The sequence below is a fragment of the Prorops nasuta genome, unplaced genomic scaffold, assembly GCF_024137725.1.
Source record: "Prorops nasuta isolate Cenicafe-Biocafe unplaced genomic scaffold, Cenicafe_Pnas_1.2 PNAS00005, whole genome shotgun sequence".
In the NCBI taxonomy this organism is placed as follows: domain Eukaryota; kingdom Metazoa; phylum Arthropoda; class Insecta; order Hymenoptera; family Bethylidae; genus Prorops; species Prorops nasuta.
The window spans coordinates 5,551,866-5,572,336 of record NW_027116802.1 but is presented as its reverse complement, the minus strand read 5'-3'; the positions used below and the strand labels follow the sequence as shown (position 1 = coordinate 5,572,336).

General features: G+C 45.5%; 2 protein-coding genes across 2 annotated transcripts in view; both read right to left on the bottom strand.

Annotated features, from left to right (window-relative positions):
- The window catches only part of LOC136773818 (uncharacterized), a 37,526-nt gene extending 32,273 nt beyond the window's left edge, over nucleotides 1-5,253 (bottom strand). Inside the window, exon 1 of the mRNA XM_066727730.1 lies at nucleotides 3,828-5,253. Coding sequence (XP_066583827.1) covers nucleotides 3,828-5,253 — 1,426 coding nt within the window. The remainder of the gene's footprint in view (nucleotides 1-3,827) is intronic.
- Nucleotides 5,254-13,721: 8,468 nt separating this feature from the next.
- LOC136773441 (uncharacterized) lies at nucleotides 13,722-20,020 on the bottom strand. Its single transcript, XM_066727137.1, has 3 exons — nucleotides 19,133-20,020; nucleotides 16,333-16,615; nucleotides 13,722-14,906 (listed from the first exon to the last, which is right to left on the bottom strand). The coding sequence occupies exons 1-3, from the start codon at nucleotides 19,275-19,277 to the stop codon at nucleotides 13,811-13,813; spliced, it is 1,524 nt and encodes a 507-aa protein (XP_066583234.1). The 5' UTR covers nucleotides 19,278-20,020; the 3' UTR covers nucleotides 13,722-13,810.
- Nucleotides 20,021-20,471: the final 451 nt, after the last annotated feature.

Genomic DNA, 20,471 nt, shown 5'->3' with positions numbered 1-20,471 from the left:
GAAACAATCGGTGAAATAAGACTTTCCGACGGTTCCAATGACTCCTCCTCTCCTCGCCACAACCGAAACACTCATGCACTAAATTTTATTACACCCCAAACTAAAAAAATCCAATAATCCCTCTGAATCCAAATTTAATCAACGTTTCGACTCTCTTTATATAGGGTCTCCTCTCTCTCTCTCTCTCAGTAGATTTTTTGTCGCTCGACTATACATATGGCCAAGCATTGAAAATTGTAATAATAGCAGGATGAGTGGCGAACAAAAAGACGCATATAACTGGTTTTGTGTATTCTAGTCGCATGATTGAAAGCGTGACGGGGAGTAAAATTAATTAATCCTGAAGAGAGAGAGAGAGAGAGAGAGAAAGGTTTAGTAACGGCGGAGTTTAGTCAGCGCGCTTTCGATCTTAGATATACAGCAATTGTGGTATATATAAAGGGAACTCGGTGCCACTTTGTCTAGAGCAGCATTCACCATCCATGTGCGCAACGCTTTTGCTGGCGTGGACGTTTCGGCATTCTCGACGTTGAATACATTTGTCAAGTCTTGCAACGATCCGACCACGGGCGTCTTATCGCCAACAGGATGGACGGGCGCGCTCGTGGGAAACCATTAGTCACGTTTGCATCGAGACTTCCGCCAGATCTCGCAGCTTCCTGCCGACTCTATCCAAAACAAGCTGCACTCGCTTACACCTGTCGGCTCTAAATCAACGTCGGCCAATCATAACACTTTACTCCTATTTCCAATCCCATGAACCGAGTCTAACAATTTTTACACGATCGGACAGCTGTCAGCTTCTTCCATCAGATGAAGGATGAATTTTCTTTTCACTGCCGCATGCAGTGCAGCAATTATTTCGAGGAAAATTGCTTAATTCGGTGTTTATTTAGCGACGCAATATAGGATCAACTTCGGTATACGAGTTTCATGGAGAAATATGGCCGGAGAGCGATTATTTCTCTAAATTGCGACTATATAACTTTGAACAGCAGCACGATATAACGACGAACGTAAGGCAGTATAGGATTTGATCCTTGTATTAAAACAAAGGTCTCTCTTTTACTCGTCCTTTATCGTCAGCCTCCTGTTTCTTGCTTAAATCGTTTTGTAGAAATTTAGCGGATTTTTATACTGTATAAAATATTTTGCCTATCAAAAATTTATTAGGTTCCTTGGCAGAAAGGTCAATGACTCTACGTTCCCTCCCATCAAAGAGGTCCTTTTCTTTAGCGAAGTCTGTAAACAAGGGTATCGCAATGGACCCTGGCTGCTCGGTTATACTCCTATTATTCCCTGCGAATTCTAGAAAAACGATCCGACGCTCGGCTAGGGAAAAATTGACGACTTTAGTTTTCATCGTTATATTATAAGGGGGGTCGTTTTAAAACTTCCGAAAACTGTTTCCAAGAGGTCGATCGCAGCACTCGCTAGAATCTACACGCTGGTCTAGGTTAATTTGAAAAATATGAGAAAAGGATGTGATTTACCATTCTCTATATTTTACGATGAATTAACCTGAATCGTAAGTAAAATATAGATATTTGCCTTTCAATGGGAGTACGTAAATCTTGCTTCGGTAATATCTCTCTGAAATCTTGCTATACGTTGCCGCCGCTGCGCGCACGCACGTGGTATTTGAACATTTTTATTGTAACTCGATATCTTACTTACCGTGCATTCGCATTATAGTATACGCGACGCGACGCGACGAAAATAATATATAGAAAATGGAAAGGCCCCAAGATTCGAGTTTCTTCTGAGGTATACCGTTCCGTAACTACTGCCGATAAGGAAGCGCGCGTCTGCGACTATCAACATTCTTCTACCTTATCCCTTTATACGTGGTACGATCGGTAACTTATCACATTTGCGAGAGACGGGAATACATTTAAAGATAAAAGGAAAAAAGATTTTTCTATCGTTCAACCAAAAACTCTTATTCCTATAGTGAAGAAATTCGTAAAGTGTGTACCAGAGATTAAATATAATTATTTATTACCGATAAATATAACGACGAGTAACGTTAGCGGCGAGCTAGATGCTTCTCGTAATTCCACGAAGCTCTGCAAAAGGATTGGCATAGGTTAATTATACGCTGCTCCGCGACTGGCTTTAATTCCTCCCCCCCCCCCCTCCCCTCCCGTACAGTGTCATCAGCCTTGCAGTGTTCAGAAACGGGAATCCTGATTTAATTGAAAGTTGGATGCAACTGACATTCCAAGGAATAAGTTAAATGAAGCATACGCCGGATTCAGTGAGCATTTACATTAATTAGCATTTAATTGCGATCCCCTTTAATTAAGCATTCAATGAAGCATTTATTTAATTAGTCCTCAATTATTTCCCTCGATTTTAGCATACCGATCCCATAAGGCAGTTCTCGAGTCAAGGGAATAAAAACCTGCGATTCCCATTCTTATATCTCTCCTTAAAGAACTGCACTTATCATTGCAGGGTGTGATAACTGCATCTGCTCGTTTAAAGAGCGACAGTCCTGAGGGATTTCCATGCACGGTGGGTGCGCGCGCGGCTGTACAAATAAGAGTCATCCAGGAAGTTAATACACGCGGTATATGCATATGCATGGTTGCCTGCCTTCGCGGGCGCCCGTGTTCCCGTTAAAAAACACTGGGATATAGAAGAGGGTCGACGCCGATAGAATGTACAAAATGTGCAGATGAAACCGGTAAGGAAATTAGAGGTTAGAGCGAGTGCAGTTTCGTAAGATACAATTAAAGGGATAATGGATTAAGCGAGTTTGCGGAGAGAAAGCAGCCGTGTGTACCCTCCGGAGGCTGCCATACATTGTTCGCCAAGTTGTACATTACTTACATATATATGTGGGTTAACAGTGCTACCTGGTTTCTATATATATGGATATAAGTATTATGTATATCCTGCAGTAGAAGAGAGCCGCAGAAACCGCGAGTACGCGAGTTATACGGTAGGTAAGTACCGTTTCTCGAGACGACACTCGACAGTTGCCACAGGTGCACGTAATATCGTTTGCACTTTGAACTGGAACCATGGATCCCTCGACGGAAAATTCTCTCTCCCAAAAATCCCACTACTAAGACGATTCTCCTATTTTCCAATAATTACAGCTTATGCATGTATACGTGGATCGTTTGAGATGTTCTCTTAAACAAATTCTGACAACACCATAAAAAAGTTTCCTTTGTCGTATCTTTCGATTACTCGCTTGTACCATGCATGTATATAAACACGTGCACGATGTCTCTTGTATATGGTTTACCATACACGTATACATCGCAGTAACTTAAAATTTATTACCGAGCATTACGTACCTTCGACCCGCAAAACCAGATTTTTCGATGTTACACTTTGATTCCGAGTGAAAGCTATACGCCAGCCAAATTATCCCCACTCAGAGATGTAAATAAGGAATTCTTTGTCGCGCGCGTACATACAAGAGTCTTTTCTGGGTTATTTATAGTTTCGAGTGTCGCGGCGATCATTCATTCGGAGTGTGTTTTGCACTTGCACAATCTCATCGGTAAATAGGATGCAGGGATCTCGCAGAAATCTTATTATATTGGATATTTACTCTGCAGCGGACCGTGTGACTCATAATGAGTCTCGATGCTTTTCTTCCAAGGTTGTTGCACGTGGAGCTATATGGGGTAATATATAATGTATTTACGAGGCGTGACAATCGTGAAAAGCAAATTTATCTCTTCTATATATATATATATATATATACCGTTTACAGTGAAAACAGAGAGCTGTGATGTATGTGCGGGCTGTGATGAAGAAAGGGGAGGGGGAGGAGTGTTACGCGGCTATTGCGTAAGACGTACCTGCATGCGTCTCGTTTTCATCAAAGCGTTTCGTCATTGGTACCAGCAGCACTCCGAAACCAAGCTGGAAGCCGTGGATAATCAATTGTACCAAGATTGCCACGATAACTAGAACGAAGCCCCAACCACCCTCTGGGTAATAATGCTTCTTCAAGGTGAGCCTCTTTCTGGCATTCATGGCGGTTAAGGACTCGTCCTCCGGGGCTTCCTCGGCATCCCCGATGAGATCCTCGAATTGGTCATGGGCACTGGTCAATCCTCCTTCGAGGATCAATTGTTCCGAGTAGCGACGCCTCATCATCTTCGGCGTGATCGGCTCGACGACGCTGCTCCTCCTCCGACCATCGCTCGTCGCATCCGAATCCTTTCTCCCTCGAAGAAGAGCTTGGGATTTCAGTCTCCCATTCCTCCTCCTCCTACTCCTCTCGAAACTCGAGCCATCGTGAGATGTTAATTTGCCGCTGCACTTGGGGCAACTTCTCCTCTGAGATTCTTCAGATTCGTACTCGAGCGTCTGTTCGATGTTGCAGGGTTCCACTGAATTCCTTCGATCGGAATATTTCCCCCGGAGGTGCTGAAGCCCCTGCCTCGTCTGATCCAACGAATGCTTTCTCCCATTGGCGAACCTCCTGGACTGCTGCAGCTCCCTGCACTGTTCATCGATCGACTCGGATAATCCTGGTCGCTCGTCGAGGAGCCGCCGATGATGGAGCTCCCGCAGTTGCGTATGATTGGTCTGGTCGGATAATTTCCGTTCATTGATACGCTCGATCATTCTGTTAAGTCCCAGATGCATCTGCTCCGAGTGTCTGCGTTGTATAACACGAACAATGGCATCGTGCATGTTAGGTTTGACCTCGTTGAACTCGAGAGGCTGGCCGAGGCTGAGCATGGAGCTCCTGCCGGAGGAGAGTGGAGGTAAGATACTCTGGCACGTGGAGATGGAGAAGCCGGAATCTTTCCTCTTGGGGGAGTAAGAAGAGGAGGACGCGACGGAGATCTTTCTCTGCTGGCTCTGCCACTGGCTGCATCGGCACTGACACTGCTGCCACTGACAACAGACCGAAAACCTGCTGCTGCCGGCCAGAAAGCAACGGCATTTCATCATTCTGAACAGGATCTCTGGTTCTGGCTTTGGCTCTGGCTTACCGTACCCGTACAGCACGCCGTTTTCCATTTCGGAAGATCGTCTCGTGTCCAGAGAAACGCTGCTCGTCTGCAGTGCCAAACTGTCCACCGACCAACTCCCAGACTCCAAACTCCCGTTTCTCCTGCTCCTCCACCCCATCCTCGCACTCCTCGTCCTTCCCAGTTTTCCCAAAGATTTTTCATCCTCCTCTTCCATCCCTGACTCTTGCCCCACTTCCACAATTGCTTTCCCATTTATGGCCTCGCTGTACGAGGACCTCCGTTTCCGGTAAGACATATTCCGAATGACTTTAAAGAAGATTCTTTTTCATCGCGATCGCGGTACATCGATTCGATCGGTACACGCAGAAGCGTTTCACGATGGTTCGATAAAAACTGTGATGCCTCAGCCTTCCAATAGCTCTCGAAGCACCGATAAAACAGGGCTCCCCCTTGGATCTTTCTCGATGGTGCATCGCGATGCTCCGCACGCAAAGAAACGCACGTGACAAGGTGCGCGACACGTTCCGATTACCGATCGTGCGTCCCGATTTTTCACGCCTGTCTATTTCAATTTCACCTCGAGCCTCGCGAACCTCGCTAACCTCTCGATCGCTATTCGTTTACGCTAATAAATTTTTACTTGTCAAAATCCTATATTAAGAGTGTGCTAAAGTTTTCTATATATATGGTTACGGAACTGTCAAGCTCCCTTGATAAATAATCATGATTACATATGGATCGAGGATAGAAAAGTAGAGAGATTTCTGAGGAGCTTGAAAATTCGATATATGTACATAAGCGCGAGCTATATAGCGTGTTTCACCTTTTAGGACAATTACATACAGCTTGAAATGTACATTTTGCATAGTACTATAGAAGATTTACGGTTTTAAGAGGAGACATATTTCCGTCCTGTGATCGATTTTTCAGGATTCGAGGCGTGTTTTCGCGCGCGTTTTAGTAATAAGCAAGAGTAGCGCGCGAATGACAAATGAGAAAGCGCGGCGAGAGCAAATGACGAAGTGGGAACGACGAAATCGTTTGTCGTAGTTTCTGGGCTGCATTCCAAAGTAGAAACAGAACGGGGGTGAGGTGCGCGAGGTCTTACAGTTCTTCCTCCGTCCGTCTCTGTCAAACGGAAAGTTGTAAAAGGCGAAAGCGAGACGCAAAACATTGGAGGACCAAACGCGAATAAAGTTCCGTGTGGCTGCTGACTAAAGCCACGCGCTCGCCTCGATCGCCCTCGCTCGCTTCGGCCGCGCGATAATGGAATGGAAAAAGTAGCACACGATACGTCGCAAAAGTGCGATGGTGATTGATCAACGAATGAAAATTGCTGGAGTGATCGCGAGATAAAGTGTACAGGGGGGTTGATAATGGCCGGTGCTGACCCAATATTTTTCGAACAGTTGCCACTTGGCCATAGCGTATCCCTCGTGGGACACGGCTCTACAGCGAGCCAATAATTTATTACACGATCGGATGGATTCTCAAAGGGTATATACGAGGGTTGACACTTTTGGACAGATGTGTAAACCAATTATTATAGACTCCTCAAAAAATCTAACGTGTCCCACGTATCTCTTTTCTCTCGATAATCCACAAGAGACAACATCAGGGAAGGCACGTGCTTGTGCTCGGGAGGTTAATTACTATTACATAATAAAATAGTAGATACTACCCTATATATGTATGTATATATAGTCTTGCAATATTTTTCTCATCCAATTTCATCCAAAGATACTTTTCTCATAAGAAATCCCAATACCAAAGATAATTTCCAACGCGTTCACCTCTTGTATATCGTTGCACGTAAGATCCGATAATAAAACTATAAAGATTGGATCGATGTAAAATCCGAAGCGAGAAAGAAGGAGGAGAATAGCAATGAGGATTAAGATTGCGCGGAGGATGAGGCAGAACAATAGAAGAATCTCACCTGCGGTGTGCAGGGGTGGATGATGAAACTTGTGTTGAGCTCCGACGTGCCAGGTTCCGGGTGCGGCGAATTGAAGGCCGATGCCAAGAAAATGGACAAGAACGGAGCAAGTGACAATCACGTATCCCCAGCCACCCTCCGGATAGTAGTGTCGAGCCAGAGTGGCCTCTTTTCTAAGCTCTACCTGACGCCTCGGTGCCGAATCATGTTTCTTTCTCCCGCAAGCTTCGGCGCTGCTCTCCTGCAATATTCGCGTGCTCGCAGCCAAACTCCTCGAGCGTCTTTTCAACCAGCCGTTTTTTTTCTCCTCTTTATGCACCCTGGCCGCTGCTTCCCTCTTCTTTCCCAGCGGCGGGAAGCAGCCTCTGCCATTTTTCTCCTTTTTCTCGTGTCTCTTGGAGAAGCCGGTGGGATTCGTCGGGGATTTAAATGGGTCGATTTGTAATCGCAGTGCAACGGCAGAGGTACATTTGGGACACGCGTGACGATTAGTTTGCAGGGCCGGGCAGACCGCGACGGAATCGTAATCCACCACTTGTATTTGCGGTGGGAAGATGACCCTCTTCGCAGGGCCAACGACGCTCGCTGCTCGACCAATCCCACCATTGCAACCTCCAATCAGCTGCACCTTCTCCTTCGGCGCGGTCGGTGCACCGCAATCTTCTTCCTCGAGTCTCTCCCCTATTCCTAACGTCCGCGACGTCCGGCACTCGTCCTCGTCGTCCTCGTCTATCAGTTTTAAGCGTCCCTGCACGCTTTTCTCCGCTGGCAGTCCTCCCGATAAATCGCCGTTGTTCCCTGCCTGGCCCGGACCTTGCCAATTTATTTCCACCAAGGCTTTCCGTGGCTCATCCTCCTCGATCTCGTCCCACGAGGGTTCTTTCCTCTGCCGGCCTGCAGCTGCTTCGCCGATGCTATCCGTCAGCAAACGCGGCTCCTCCAAGCTCTCTAACGATCCGATAAATTCGCGGCTCAAACCTCCCTCCCCATCGATGGATCCCAAGGCATCTAATTCCTCCCTGGGCTGCACCACCACCGATCTTCCAACCGATAGACTGCACTCTTTTTCCCCTTGGACCGACTCGATCTCCTCCGAGTCCGAAGGATTCCACTTGGAGAACTTGCTACCGCCGTCGCCGCCGCCGCCGCCGCCGCCGCTGCACCCTTGCAACAACGAGGGATGCCAAGTTTTACGGATCGTCGGGATGATTGTAAACTCGCGCGAGTCCGGATTCACGCGAACCTTCACCGTTTGCGAGCTTCGATTTGGCCAAGAGTTGCTGTGTCTCATCTTCCTGCTCTCTCCTTCTCTCAATTCTCCCTCTTCCGCAACACCCTCATAATACCGCGCGCATCGTCACCAACAACTCATTGGTCCAGGATGCACCCGCCGCATCCCGCACGACGCGTACGCTGCTTAATTCACTGCCCACCATCTCGTTTCATTACGGTCGATATCTATTCTCCAAGTTCAAGCCGCACTCCCAATATTCCCCCTGCGATAATATATTCGGAAAGGGCTCTTTCAACAACCCTTTCGACAATCTCGCGAGAAAGCCGCATCGAACGATCAACCGACACTTTTTCACGCCATCGAAAATTGTCCGAAAGCACATTTTTCACTCTCTTCGATCTTCCACCCTTTCCCACCCTGACTCCTATATTTCTCTTCTTATTTCAAGGCTTTCTTCTTCTCGCGAGGTTACGGCCGAGTTTATTGGCGACAGTGGAGAGGTGCGTGGCGCGTAGGGCGTGCGTTAAATCGTGGCTTAATCATTCTCATGAGAATTGGAGAGGACACGTTGCGGGTAGGAAACTGTCGTGGCGAGTGCGCCAGGATGACTGTTACGCACGTGCTACTGGCCTGCTGATTCGCGAGCAGCCCTCGCTCTCCTACTCTCTTGGACGGTGACGGGCGCATGCTTGCGGATATACGCCAAGAATGGCAAAACTTGCGACAGCTTTTTCCCTTCTTCTCTTCAACTATATGTACTTTCTCTCACGAAGCAACGTGCTTTTACCTCCTCTACCTTCTGTATATATATATATATATAGATACGTCGAGTGTACGTCGAGTATACGTCGAATATACGTCGCGCTTGGCCGCAGCTATGAAAAATTTCAGTACTTTCTCATCTCCTTGCAAGGGTTATATTGACACCTTCGAGCGATCATCCTTCTATAATACTCCATCATATCCATGCAACCACTGGAGAAAATGATCAAATATTCACTTTGGCTCTCCTCTTCGCGCCAGCTCGCAGAAAATTCTCAAATTAGCCTCTCCCCACAGCCATTATACCGTCCGGAATATATGCTTTGTACAAAATATCAAGCGAACAAATTTTCGAAGCACGTCTCTATTTTATACTCTCGATACTGCACCAACATACGTGCTTATCTCTGGAAGCAGCGGGTTTCGTGCCAACTCTCTTCCACCATGAAAAATTCTCCAATTCACCGAAAGGATTGACACTTTTGGAACAACGCTCTTCTTTTCCTCCAAAATAAGCTTCGGCCGATGCGATAAAACACCGAGACAACCTTGTCGCATCTCTCTTATACAAACTTTCAATTAAACTCTAAATTGTTGTTTATTTAAACTGCCAAAGCGACGGATTGTCTCAATTTTCGAGTTTTGCGTAGAAAAAGGAACAAGGACAAAATCGCTCTCATATACGATACAGTAGCGAGGATCGAGATTAAAGTCTGAATTAATACACGCGCAAGGTTCTCTCTTGAGGACTTGCATTTCATATTTTAGCCGCGTAATCAGCTTTTAAAATGCGCGCTTTTCCAAGTAGACCGGGTGTTAACGGAATATAAGCTTTTTCATATTACACGAAAGGATCTGGGGAAAAATCCGCGTTAAGTAATACCGTGCGCGAATCTGGAAAGGAAAGTTGCTCTAATGCAGTATTAAGGGAGAAGAAACCCTCTCCCCTTTATTCCTTCACACCCCTTTCTGTGGTCGCGGAAGTAACTAACCTATACGTATACGTACGTACGTTACCATGGTGCGCGACCCACGCGCTCTTTATTACGAGAAATCGGCGACTACGTTCATTCAACATGGGCTAAATTATTGTATACCTATATATAGTGTTATAGCGAACAATGGATTGGCGGATACGGGGAAATGACAGCTTGAGTGACTTTCTTCCGGAGGAGTACCTCGTGTTAATAAAACATGTGGCTAGAAGTGCTCAGTTTGGGTTGGAATATATATATATATATATAGTTGAGCGCTGATGTTAAGTGGATAAAAATCAGACATTTGTGTCTAAAAATAGAGGAGCTACGGAGAATGTGTGTGTGTGGAGAACCGACCTACGTCAACGACACACGGTATCCAAAGGTTGACCCACGTACACGTCAAATTAAGGGTGCCACTGCTGATTGGAATAATGAATTGCGGGAAAGAGAAAGAGAGCGAGAAAGTATAAAGCAGAGAGAAATTTATGAAACAAGGGACGCACATCCTTGTTGGAGAAGCGCGCGAAGCGAACCATACCTTTTAACGTCATCGAGCGACCTGGATTTTAGGAAGTAAGGAAAGTCGTAAAAATGTGCGCCTTTGGGAGGTAGATTACTCACGCGATGCTATCATCCCCGAGGCCGAGACTGGAGCTCTGCTGCTTACTCAGCGTTGCAACGCCTTTTCCTATGGTATACACGTGTGTGCATGTATATATCTCACCACTATCTCTGCAGCCTCGCTGTCAACGAAAATTACCTAATATGCATTGAAACTCAACAAACTTCATAAACCTTATCTTATAAAGAATTACTATTGAAAGGCTTAAGAAGTTTTGCTATATTCCGGAAGAAAATCTTTCCGGGCTCCTCTTTTCCTTGGAAACTTGCGATAACACAGGACGTTACTGCTGGAAAACCGTAGGATTTGTCAAATTTTAGATTCTAAACCGAGAACGATCAGCCATATTGCAAGGTTCAATCAAATGACCCGATAAATGTTAATAGATGGAGGAATTGAGCGTTTGCGATACGAATTCGGGGAGATAAGTTTACATCCAGGAAGCGAGCAACAAGAAAATGCTGCGTGGTAATTTTAGTCGGGGAATATATATATATATATATATATAAGCTCCCGCGCGCGGTAGCTTCGAACGCTGCCTCTTTCAAGCGTTCCCGATGATTTACTTTCATATTAATTTCGGATGCCACACGATTCTTGAGAAGATTTACTCGGGCGAATACTACACGAGGCATATGTGTCTCATAGCAGTTTCGAAACACGCTTTATTTGAAATTCGCGTTTATACCGTAGAACGCATTATTACTCCATATATCTGCGCAACAAGTGTCCATTAATCACAGCTTCTTTACCATTTATTAAACTTGGACGAGTTTTGTATCTTCCACTCGACTATTTATACTCGAGTTACAAATTCCCGGGAAAGGTTTTATCACTTATCGCGCAGCGGTACTTTGAAATTAAATGAAAATCCGCAATGTGCTATTTTCTTTATTACAACTGCGTGCACCGAATTGCGATAAGACAAAACCAAGTGCAAAACTCACTAGCGGGCAAATAACATCATACGTCATCTCCGTTCTGCTGTTATTTTTATTACAACTTTTTATTACTTTACTAATTTTTCATTCCCTTTATTCTGGCATTTGTGTCATTGCGCGGCTTATTATTGAGAATAAACGAATCCAACTCTATGTATATATATATACCGATATTACCTAAATAACTCAGCTGTCATTTTTTGTACATATATATTTATTATATATATATATATATATATATTTATAAGCAATAAGTTTGGGATTTTTCTATTGACTCGATCGAGGAATCGTCCATTCTCGTCGTCCTGTTTTAAGCATTTTCATTGCAAAGAATTTGTCGTTGAATAAAAGATGGAGTTGGGGAACTTTTTCCATATTCCGTACAAAAAGTACGTTTCATCCCTGGATCCTCTCTTGCAGCTAAGGGAATTTTGAGAAATTGATTAAATCTCGATACTCGAAAAGTTTGTCTTTCGCAAACTTGGTCACTGACCTAATGAAATTTTTTCCTTGCGTATACACACATTTATATATACATATATATATAGGTATTTGACATTTGAGTATTAGCCAAATGTTTATCCAGATTAAGCGCAAATACTTGCGAAAGACAATCTCTGGGCTTGGACTGGCAAGGGTTTCTGGGAAACTATCGACGTACACGCAAGTGTCCTTATCTCGAGGCATTCAGAAAATGTGACGGGAAATCCATGAGCGGCGAACGTGCGATAATCGAGCTGGCTTTCCCAAAGCGTTTCAGTCCGTTCGATCCACTCTCGGTCTCCACTCGGGACTTATTACGTGCGCTTAACCAAGCTATATACATATATATATATACCAGGCTATATCCGTACTAAGTCAAACTAGGACGATCTTGATGCGCGCGAGCCTCATAGGGTTTCGGATGGCAAATGCCACTTTGGTCTCTCTGATTCGTTAAATTATGGCCACACCAGCAGGCACCACGAGAGAGAGAGATTCTTCAAAGAGACCTATAGCTTAATTGTCACGAAAGAGAGAGAGAGAGAGAGAGAGGCTCACTCGCAGTGCAAAGTATTGCAAAGAATCGATCGCCATATTTTTCACACGACCCGCTTCAAGTTCAATGAACAATAAGTTGACGGAGCTACGGTTTCTTCCTGAATTCTATTTCAGCTGAAGAGAACGGCGCAATTGAATCTGAATACATCCATTGTTGAAGAATCGTCGACACCTCGGGCTAACAGCCATTACTCGCAAACGTGTGTACGCCGGGAACGCGTTGCGTATATGTATATATATATATATAATAAAAACAATGCATGGAGCGCCAGAGAATGGAATGTTTTCTACTCCCCTTGAACTTGGCCTTATCTCTTTGAAAATACGATTTTATTTTATCTATATATCCATTTACCTCGCGAGATAGTGCTGGAATGCTACGTATAAGTGTATATATGGTATAGACAAGGGAAGCTTTTATATATATTAATGTTTCGCATTTTTCGAATCGCGTTCTTCCTTCTTATCATCGTCCTTTTAGCATTGATTCGGTAGCAAAAGGCAAAAAAATCGGCGCTATACTCGTAGTGGCTATACTCACTTTGATGCCTATAGATAATAATCCGGTTTTCGTAAAAATTACGCTATTAAAACGTGCATTCAACCCACTCGCTACTCTTGCTCCCAGATTTTATCCTAATTAACCTCTTTGTAGCCAAGATCACGTATACATGTTACACGACTGCTACAGGATTCTTTTTAAGCAAGGTAAAATTCAGTTTCGCTATTTCCTATATCACACTGTTCCTTGGAGAGCGGTGTAACATATTTCTCATTGCTGTGTCAATTCTTTCTACATCTCATTTAGCATTAGCCATTTAATACGATTTAACATTATCGTTTTGCAGGATCAAGCGAATGACTATGCAAAGTTTCTCGTAGGACGGGCTTGTTAGTTACTATAAAGTTGCGAGTAATAGTCCTATACAGTGTAGCCGCCTGTTAAACTGGTATTTAGCCCCGTTAAGACGATCCTCTTTCATCCATTATTAAGTTATTATAATCATTGTACGGGCGCAGATGAGGTCTCGATCGAACGCCAGTTTTTCACGGAGAAATAAAATCATGCAAAACCGTACACGCTTGATATAAATAAGCTACGGAAGGAAATAAAGTAAGATCTGAAAGGGAGAATTATTACTCCAATCTTAAAAGATTTATGTATATATAAAAAGAAACTATTTTACAGAGACGTACAAGATTGATTGTACAAATATATGTATAAATTGTCGAGAGCAGGGAAGGATGGGTGGGGGGGGGGGGAATTTTTGTGAATGAGATCAAGGATTTCTTTATTTATACGAAGATCGAGATAGGTATATGTATATAGAATTTATTGTAGATCAAGAGAGCTGAGAGCCAGAACGAGTTTCATCCTGTTCCTGAGTTGATCGGCGAATCTGAGAACCGATTGGTCGACTTCGGTGTCCTCCATGAGAAGATCGCAGTCGAGAAGTTTGTTGTCGCAGGCTCTGTGATGGTGTTTGAGTGCGTCTCTCGGATCGAGATGGTGGGCCCTTCTGGTGGAGGGGTCAAGGGTGGTCAAGGCGTAATGATTGTGAACAGTCAATGCCCTTCTGGTGGATATGAAGCTTTTGACGGAGTCGCCCTCGGGAGAGATCGACGCGGTCCTTACCGTATCCAGATAGTCCGGATTACCAAGTAGGCTTTTCCCGGAGCTTTTTAATAGGTTACTTGATCCGCCGAGAGTTTTGTTCTGCAACTCCGGGAAGAAATAAGCGTTTCTCACGGAATAAGAAGCAAAGTCCTTGAAAGTTTTGCCGAGCTTCCGTTTCTCGTCTAGGAGTAGCTGGACCCAGCTGGCCCTCCTGGCAGGAACGATTGCTTCGTCGATGTCGATCGGTACGATAAACTCGGAACGATGCAGATTCTCGTAGAAGCAATGATTGTACGGCACCAGCTCCATTCGCCGTTTCGTCCAAATGTTCTCGGCCAGGAAGCGTCGTCTGCTGTTCTTCTCGTTCGGAAGATCACCGGGCAAGGTGAGATTGAACGATTTAACGAGTCTCGATTTCTCGTAGAGTTTCAGCACCTTCAGTACGTTCTTGTGAACATTGAACACGTAGAAATAAAAGAGCTTGGCACCCAGGATACGATGGAGCTCGATGAATGCCACCAACTTCTCCGAAATATCCTCATCGAAGTCCAACCCTTTGATGCACAGGGTGAACTGTCGATTTCTTTTGGCCTCCGCTGCATTAGGACTTATGGCTATACTCTGACTAGGATTCTCGTGGCATGGCTCTGCTCCCACGTATACCCTCGATACTCGCATCGAATCCAACGGAAGCTGGCAGCTAACCAAAATTCCCGTGTAATTATCCACGTTACCACCCCATTCGTCCAACCAGATTCTCGATACCAGCGCCTCCACGCTCATGGAACGAGTCGAGCCTTCCCTCTCGTACCTGAAGCGTATCAAGAAAATTTATTCAGCATTGTATGATTTCTCCAATATCCCCACCCCACCTCCTCTATTTATTCATCCATCCATCCATCCTTCCACGTTAGCGCCGAATCTTTTCAACGGATTTCAAAGATTCTCGCTCGACACTCACGCGATATTCCCGATACTTTCCACAACTGCAGATGAGGCGATCATCATTTTCTCACGTAGCAATTATGAAAATTACGGGAGCCGAGTTTAAAGAGTCTATAAAAATTCATGGCACGGTTGATAGCCAAACTTGGTAGATAGACGTACTATTAGTAACTATTAGGTGTTAGTGAAGTGTTTCCCTGTAACCATGCACCCCGCTCTTCATCATTACAGAAAATCCTACCACTCAGTTTTACGGAAGACTGGCCGATTCTTTCGCTCCACCTGCCATTTTGTGCTTTACGTACTGCGTTCCATTATAGCCAAATTGGTGCCATTATCCTTCCTCGAATTTTCTTCTTTTTCATTTGGAATTGTACGTTGCATCTCTTTCCCGCCTCCCGCGCGCTTCAAAGTCAAGTTTAAGCGCGAATGTTCATTTTTAGCGAGGATTTGAGTGCTTCGTAAGGCAGTTGGGGGAGGGGGGGGGGGGAGAAAAATTAATCGACTATACACAACCGAAGGAACGTGATGACGAAAGAAAATTATAGCCACGTATTAATCAAACCAACGACTTTAATGGCCTCCGAGACTGAATAAATCTTTCGATTTAAATGCGAGCTTTGCGAGTGATGAAGCGAGAGAAAAAAATGATCCGTCGGTTAACCCTCCGCTTATCACAAGCTTTAACCAATTACCGCAGTGCATGACGGACGATTGCGTTTCTCCAGCAATAACAACGATGACTAATGACGGGGAAAAGTTTTTACGTAAAAATCGCCGTAGAACAAATCAGATTGTAACGAGACGATGTTAAACGGGCCGGAAAGAAGAAGAAATTGAATGAAAGGGGAGACGGAAATGTGAGCTGGTTCGGTGTAAGTTTCAGGTGGTGCGTATAGATGTTAGAGCAGGATGAAAATGTTGGATGAGTGGGGGAATGGAAAAAACAAAGAGAGGTTATAATTTAAACCGTGAAGGTAAAAGTGCGATTCTCGCACTTGGTAAGCAGAGAGACTCGACGTTACGTGTTTCCTTTGGCGGGTTAAGGCCGAGGTATATAGCGATGAGCAATGAAGGAATGGGAAGGTAAGGAGAGAGGGGGTGAGGGGGGGGGGCAAGTATAGTTGGCTGGGTTAACTAAGCGAGGGAACGTGCGGCACCAGCGGTATTGCGACGCGAGACGCGACGGTGTTTTAATAGCAAGTTTTTGCATGGGTAGGATGGACAGGAGGAGGGGATGAAGGTCGATAGGAGGCATCAAGGCGTATCCGGACCAGACAAAAATCACTCACCAAACGGTGCAGAAGAGGGAAGAGGTCGCCAGGGGTCCTCGTTTAACGCCAATCACCCTGAGGCTCGGATAACCAGCCACTCTAAGATCCAAGTGGCCGCTGTAGAGGAAGAGCCGTCCGGGGATTGTCTCGAGCCACTTGGCGGAGGGCAGCTCGAATGCGTTTAACAACGCCCTCCCGTACGTTCCATTACTGTCACACTCCTTGGAGGGCCTGTAATCGAGTGCCAATCTCCTTGCCCAGGAGTAAGCGACTATGCTCCTCGTTCCTGGAGGCTCGCCACCTGCAAGGAAAAACGTAGGAATTACTCGTTCGCGTCATGAAAAAAATTGCAAGAATCTCGAACGCCCCCCTCGCGGAACGACGAGCTCGCCGCGCCCGCAGCCGTCCGGCGACGCGCATCTCTTTTTCCGTTCTCCAGTCCGGTTCCCAATCCTCCAATTCCCCCCCCCCCCTCCCCCTCCCTCCTTTCAACCCGTATTCAATCTCGAAACTCGCCATCCTGTATTTTTCACCCATTCCGCTCCCGAGAGAAACTCATGCAAATTATTATTCACCTTCATCGCCCATAATAGATTGTAGCCATTATCGCAATCATAATTATCACGCGTTATACAAATGCTCGATATTCAATTTTAACCGTTTCTCTCGACAGCCGACGATAACTCATCTTTGCAAATACTGCTTTCCGCGCTATTATTATTGTCATTATGTTATTATACGAGTAATTCCAACTTGTTTGGAGTGCAGAGATAATTAGGAGAAACAAACACTTGGGTAAATTGGATATATCTCTTGCTCTATTTTTTTTTCTTCTTTTCCTTTAAGCGGTGTGGTCGAAGGTTGGTAGAGAATTTTATGCCAACTTTCGAGTTATCTTCGAGATGAAATTATAAAGTTTAGATACGGCGATGGTAAGTTGGTGAGCGTGTTTAGGAATTGAAATTCTATGGCCGGACGGAAGGAGCACGTTGGTCTTGGTCGGACGGGTAAGCTTGTGTTGCGTCAATACAGTTACGGATCTGTCGCGTTAAGCTCGACGACCGTGCGAGAGCTGTCCATCCAAACTCACTCAGCCGACCCTTATTAACAACGACACGAAACTTTGCTCCGTTCGAGCCTTCCGCTACACGCGCAGGTACACATATACAACTAATACTCTGAAAATTCATTGAATTTTATTCAAAATTATACAGAAGAGAATTTTCCTCATTTTCCCAATGACAATTGTTATACATTCGGTGTACCACTAGCTGATTAATTTATCGACCTCGTCTCTCGTCATCACCGTTTCACTATTATCAATAATTGTATTTGTACATCTATATATGTATATATATGTATTATTATCAGTTTATCGCCAAGGATCGAAATTCTCGTAGGAATTGGATTTGCCAGCCGCATGAGAAAAAGTTTCTTAATCAGTGAGTGCGCGAGAATGGCTGTTGGGTTTGTTTCACGCATGCTCCCGGTTTCCCTTAGCGAAAAGCGCGCGTTCTTCCATCTGCGAGAGAGGCGTAACGTCGTTAAAAGTCATGACTGCGTTTAACCCAACGATCAAGGTGCACGTTGCGTGCCGCTTGTATTCTCCATGACTCCGTGCCCTTTACTACCATTTCCAGTGCCAGTGCTCGCTCGACCGCTACGCTCTACGAGTTTACGAGAAAGTAAACGCGTCTCCGCGGGAGATTCGCACGATAGGGATGTGCAGCAACGCCAGCAACACGTCGCATCGTCCTCCGCTTCGCCTCTCTTCCTTCCACTATTCGCGCTTTTTTCCTCACTTTCTCCCCCCCCCCCCTCCTCCTCCTCCTCCTCCTCCACCCCCCAGTATCTCGCCAAGCCAAACCCATTAAAGATCCTCCGCTCTTTTATTTCCCTTCGTCGCCTCGCTCGCTCGCACGTCGTAGACTTTGGCAAAGCTACCACGAAAGCTATAAGCTCCGCTCTCCGCGATGCACGATTACACAGAGAGGCCGTTTGGCGACGATTGTCGTGCTTTCCGCGAAAGCCGCAGCGTCCGAGAGCGAATTACCGCTGAATATACGAGTCGATGGGAGGCCGCCGTTCGACGAATCAAGCCGTAAATTATTCCGTCTAATGAAGTCGCTACCGGCAAAGAACTCCGCGAGAGATTTACATCCCTGCCACAAAAGCAATTATTTATGAAGCCCTTTTTTCCTATCTCCTACGAAGCAGCTGCCACCTTTTATCATATTTTTCCTCGCTCGCTGCACGTTTCTTTTCCTCCTCTCGCCTACGCGTTGACTCTCGTCCTTATCCAAGCGACAGTGCGTGAGAGTCGGTGAAAAAACTGTGCAAATCTCTTTCTTCCACTCCCTGCCGGATAGCACTATAATGCTGAGAAACTATTCGCGGGTTCCTCCTCGGTTATACTTGCATCAACAACGGCGCGTTATGTCACTGTTTTCGAGCAATCTGTGCGTAGGAATATATTTCTGTTTACATAACAATACGTGGGAAAGTGTATATCGTCAAAATTTGATTACTCTTCCGTGAAACTTTGGAATAATCAATCATTTTTTTCCCTTTGGTAAAATGAGAAAAACTGAAGTAAATGTTGCACAAGTTTGATGGAATATACTTTGGAAAATTGTGTTTCTGCCAACTCTCTCGATGAGAAACTTTTCTATTCAATTATATTAGAATTTCTCTCTCTGTACAAATGTCGCGTATGATTTTTCAAATGTTGCAGCTCGTTTAGGACTTCTCGTAGGTTGATGTTTCGAACGGTATATCTCTAGGTCGATGCAGGTGGGAGGAGGATTTGCTTGCTTACCAGGCGTGGGAGGAGAGTCGAGCGGTGGATCCGGGAGCCTCGGAGTCGAGTCGAGGAGCGCCAGGGCGCATATAGCCGTTGTTAGGACGGCGATGAGGCCGACTCTGCATAATTTCCTGGTGGCCGCAAGCGGCATCGCTCCCATTGTGCCCGGCGTTGCGGTACAACTCTCCTCAGTCTCCTCTTCATTGACGCCACGCAACGCACGTGCTACTTTCTTTCTCCTACCACCCACTGCAGCTTCTCCCCGAACCACTTCCCTCCAACCAACGATTATTATTATCACAAATTTCACTCTCCTGCCTCTGCAACGATCGAAAATCTCCAAACTTTTTCAATTCTCTCGCCAACAATTTTTCTCCCTACTCTCTATACCGTTATGACCACAGGCTCGATCCGCTTACCGAACCACAGCGAGTGTATCGAGCGATCTAAACTCATCGCATGATTTCCCTTGGGCGCCAACCTTGGGGAAAGTTCATGCGCGATCGGCCCTAGCTTCCGCGAACGGTACTCGCTACCCGGTGACTAACGAACACCGTCGAACGCGAGACGGCAAGACTGGTGTGGTATTACGCGGAATGTACATGGATCACTAAATCACGCAGTTCTAAACAGTTCTTTAGAAATTCTATATAAATCACTGTTTCGGACAAGTCCGAGAATTTCTCAATCGAACCTTTTCCGAGAGACGGTAATATCACTTTTTATAAAATAAGAAAGTTTGCTTTTATTTATAAAATGAAATGAATGTTTGGAAGAGGAAAGAGAGAGAGAGAGAGAGGCTTTGGTTTGACAAGGTTTTGGCAGGTTTGGTTAGTTATAGGAGCGGAGCGTGGATCGTCGAGCACACGTGTACGCGAGTTCGAATGGCAGATTGGTGCAATCGTGCCTGCGCGAGAGTCGAGAGCGTACTGCTGCTTGCTTTGAGGAGGAGGTGAGGTGAAGGAGGATGAGAGGACACGAGGAGGAGGAGGAGGAGGAGGATGAGGTGGAGGAGAAGGCAACGCGCCACCACCGCCGAGGAGCCAGCCACGCTGAGCCGCGCACCGACTTTGGACCCGTTGCCTTAGCGTGCCCATTCCTCTCTCCCTTTCACCCTGCCACCTTTCCCACTCTCGATATTTCCTTCTCTTTTCTCTGCTCCTTATGTCTGCCTCACCTCGATTCTTCTCTTACTGCTCACTTCCACCTCCGACTCTTCCTCCTCAAAACCAACATCTCCAGCTCTTAGTAGTTACTCAGCCTCGACACGCTTCGCTTCCACCGAAATTCAAACGACAATGCTTTATATATATATATATATATACATATATACGTCCCGGTTGGTATCTCGCGA

What these genes read in the sequence shown, in the direction of transcription:
- LOC136773441 (XM_066727137.1), bottom strand. Translation starts at nt 19,277, where the DNA reads ATGGGAGCGATGCCGCTTGCGGCCACCAGGAAATTATGCAGAGTCGGC. An exon ending in CGACTCTCCTCCCACGCCTG is followed by an intron (nt 16,616 to 19,132) that starts GTAAGCAAGCAA and finishes TTTTCCTTGCAG; the next exon opens with GTGGCGAGCCTCCAGGAACG. An exon ending in TCCCTCTTCTGCACCGTTTG is followed by an intron (nt 14,907 to 16,332) that starts GTGAGTGATTTT and finishes GATACGCTTCAG; the next exon opens with GTACGAGAGGGAAGGCTCGA.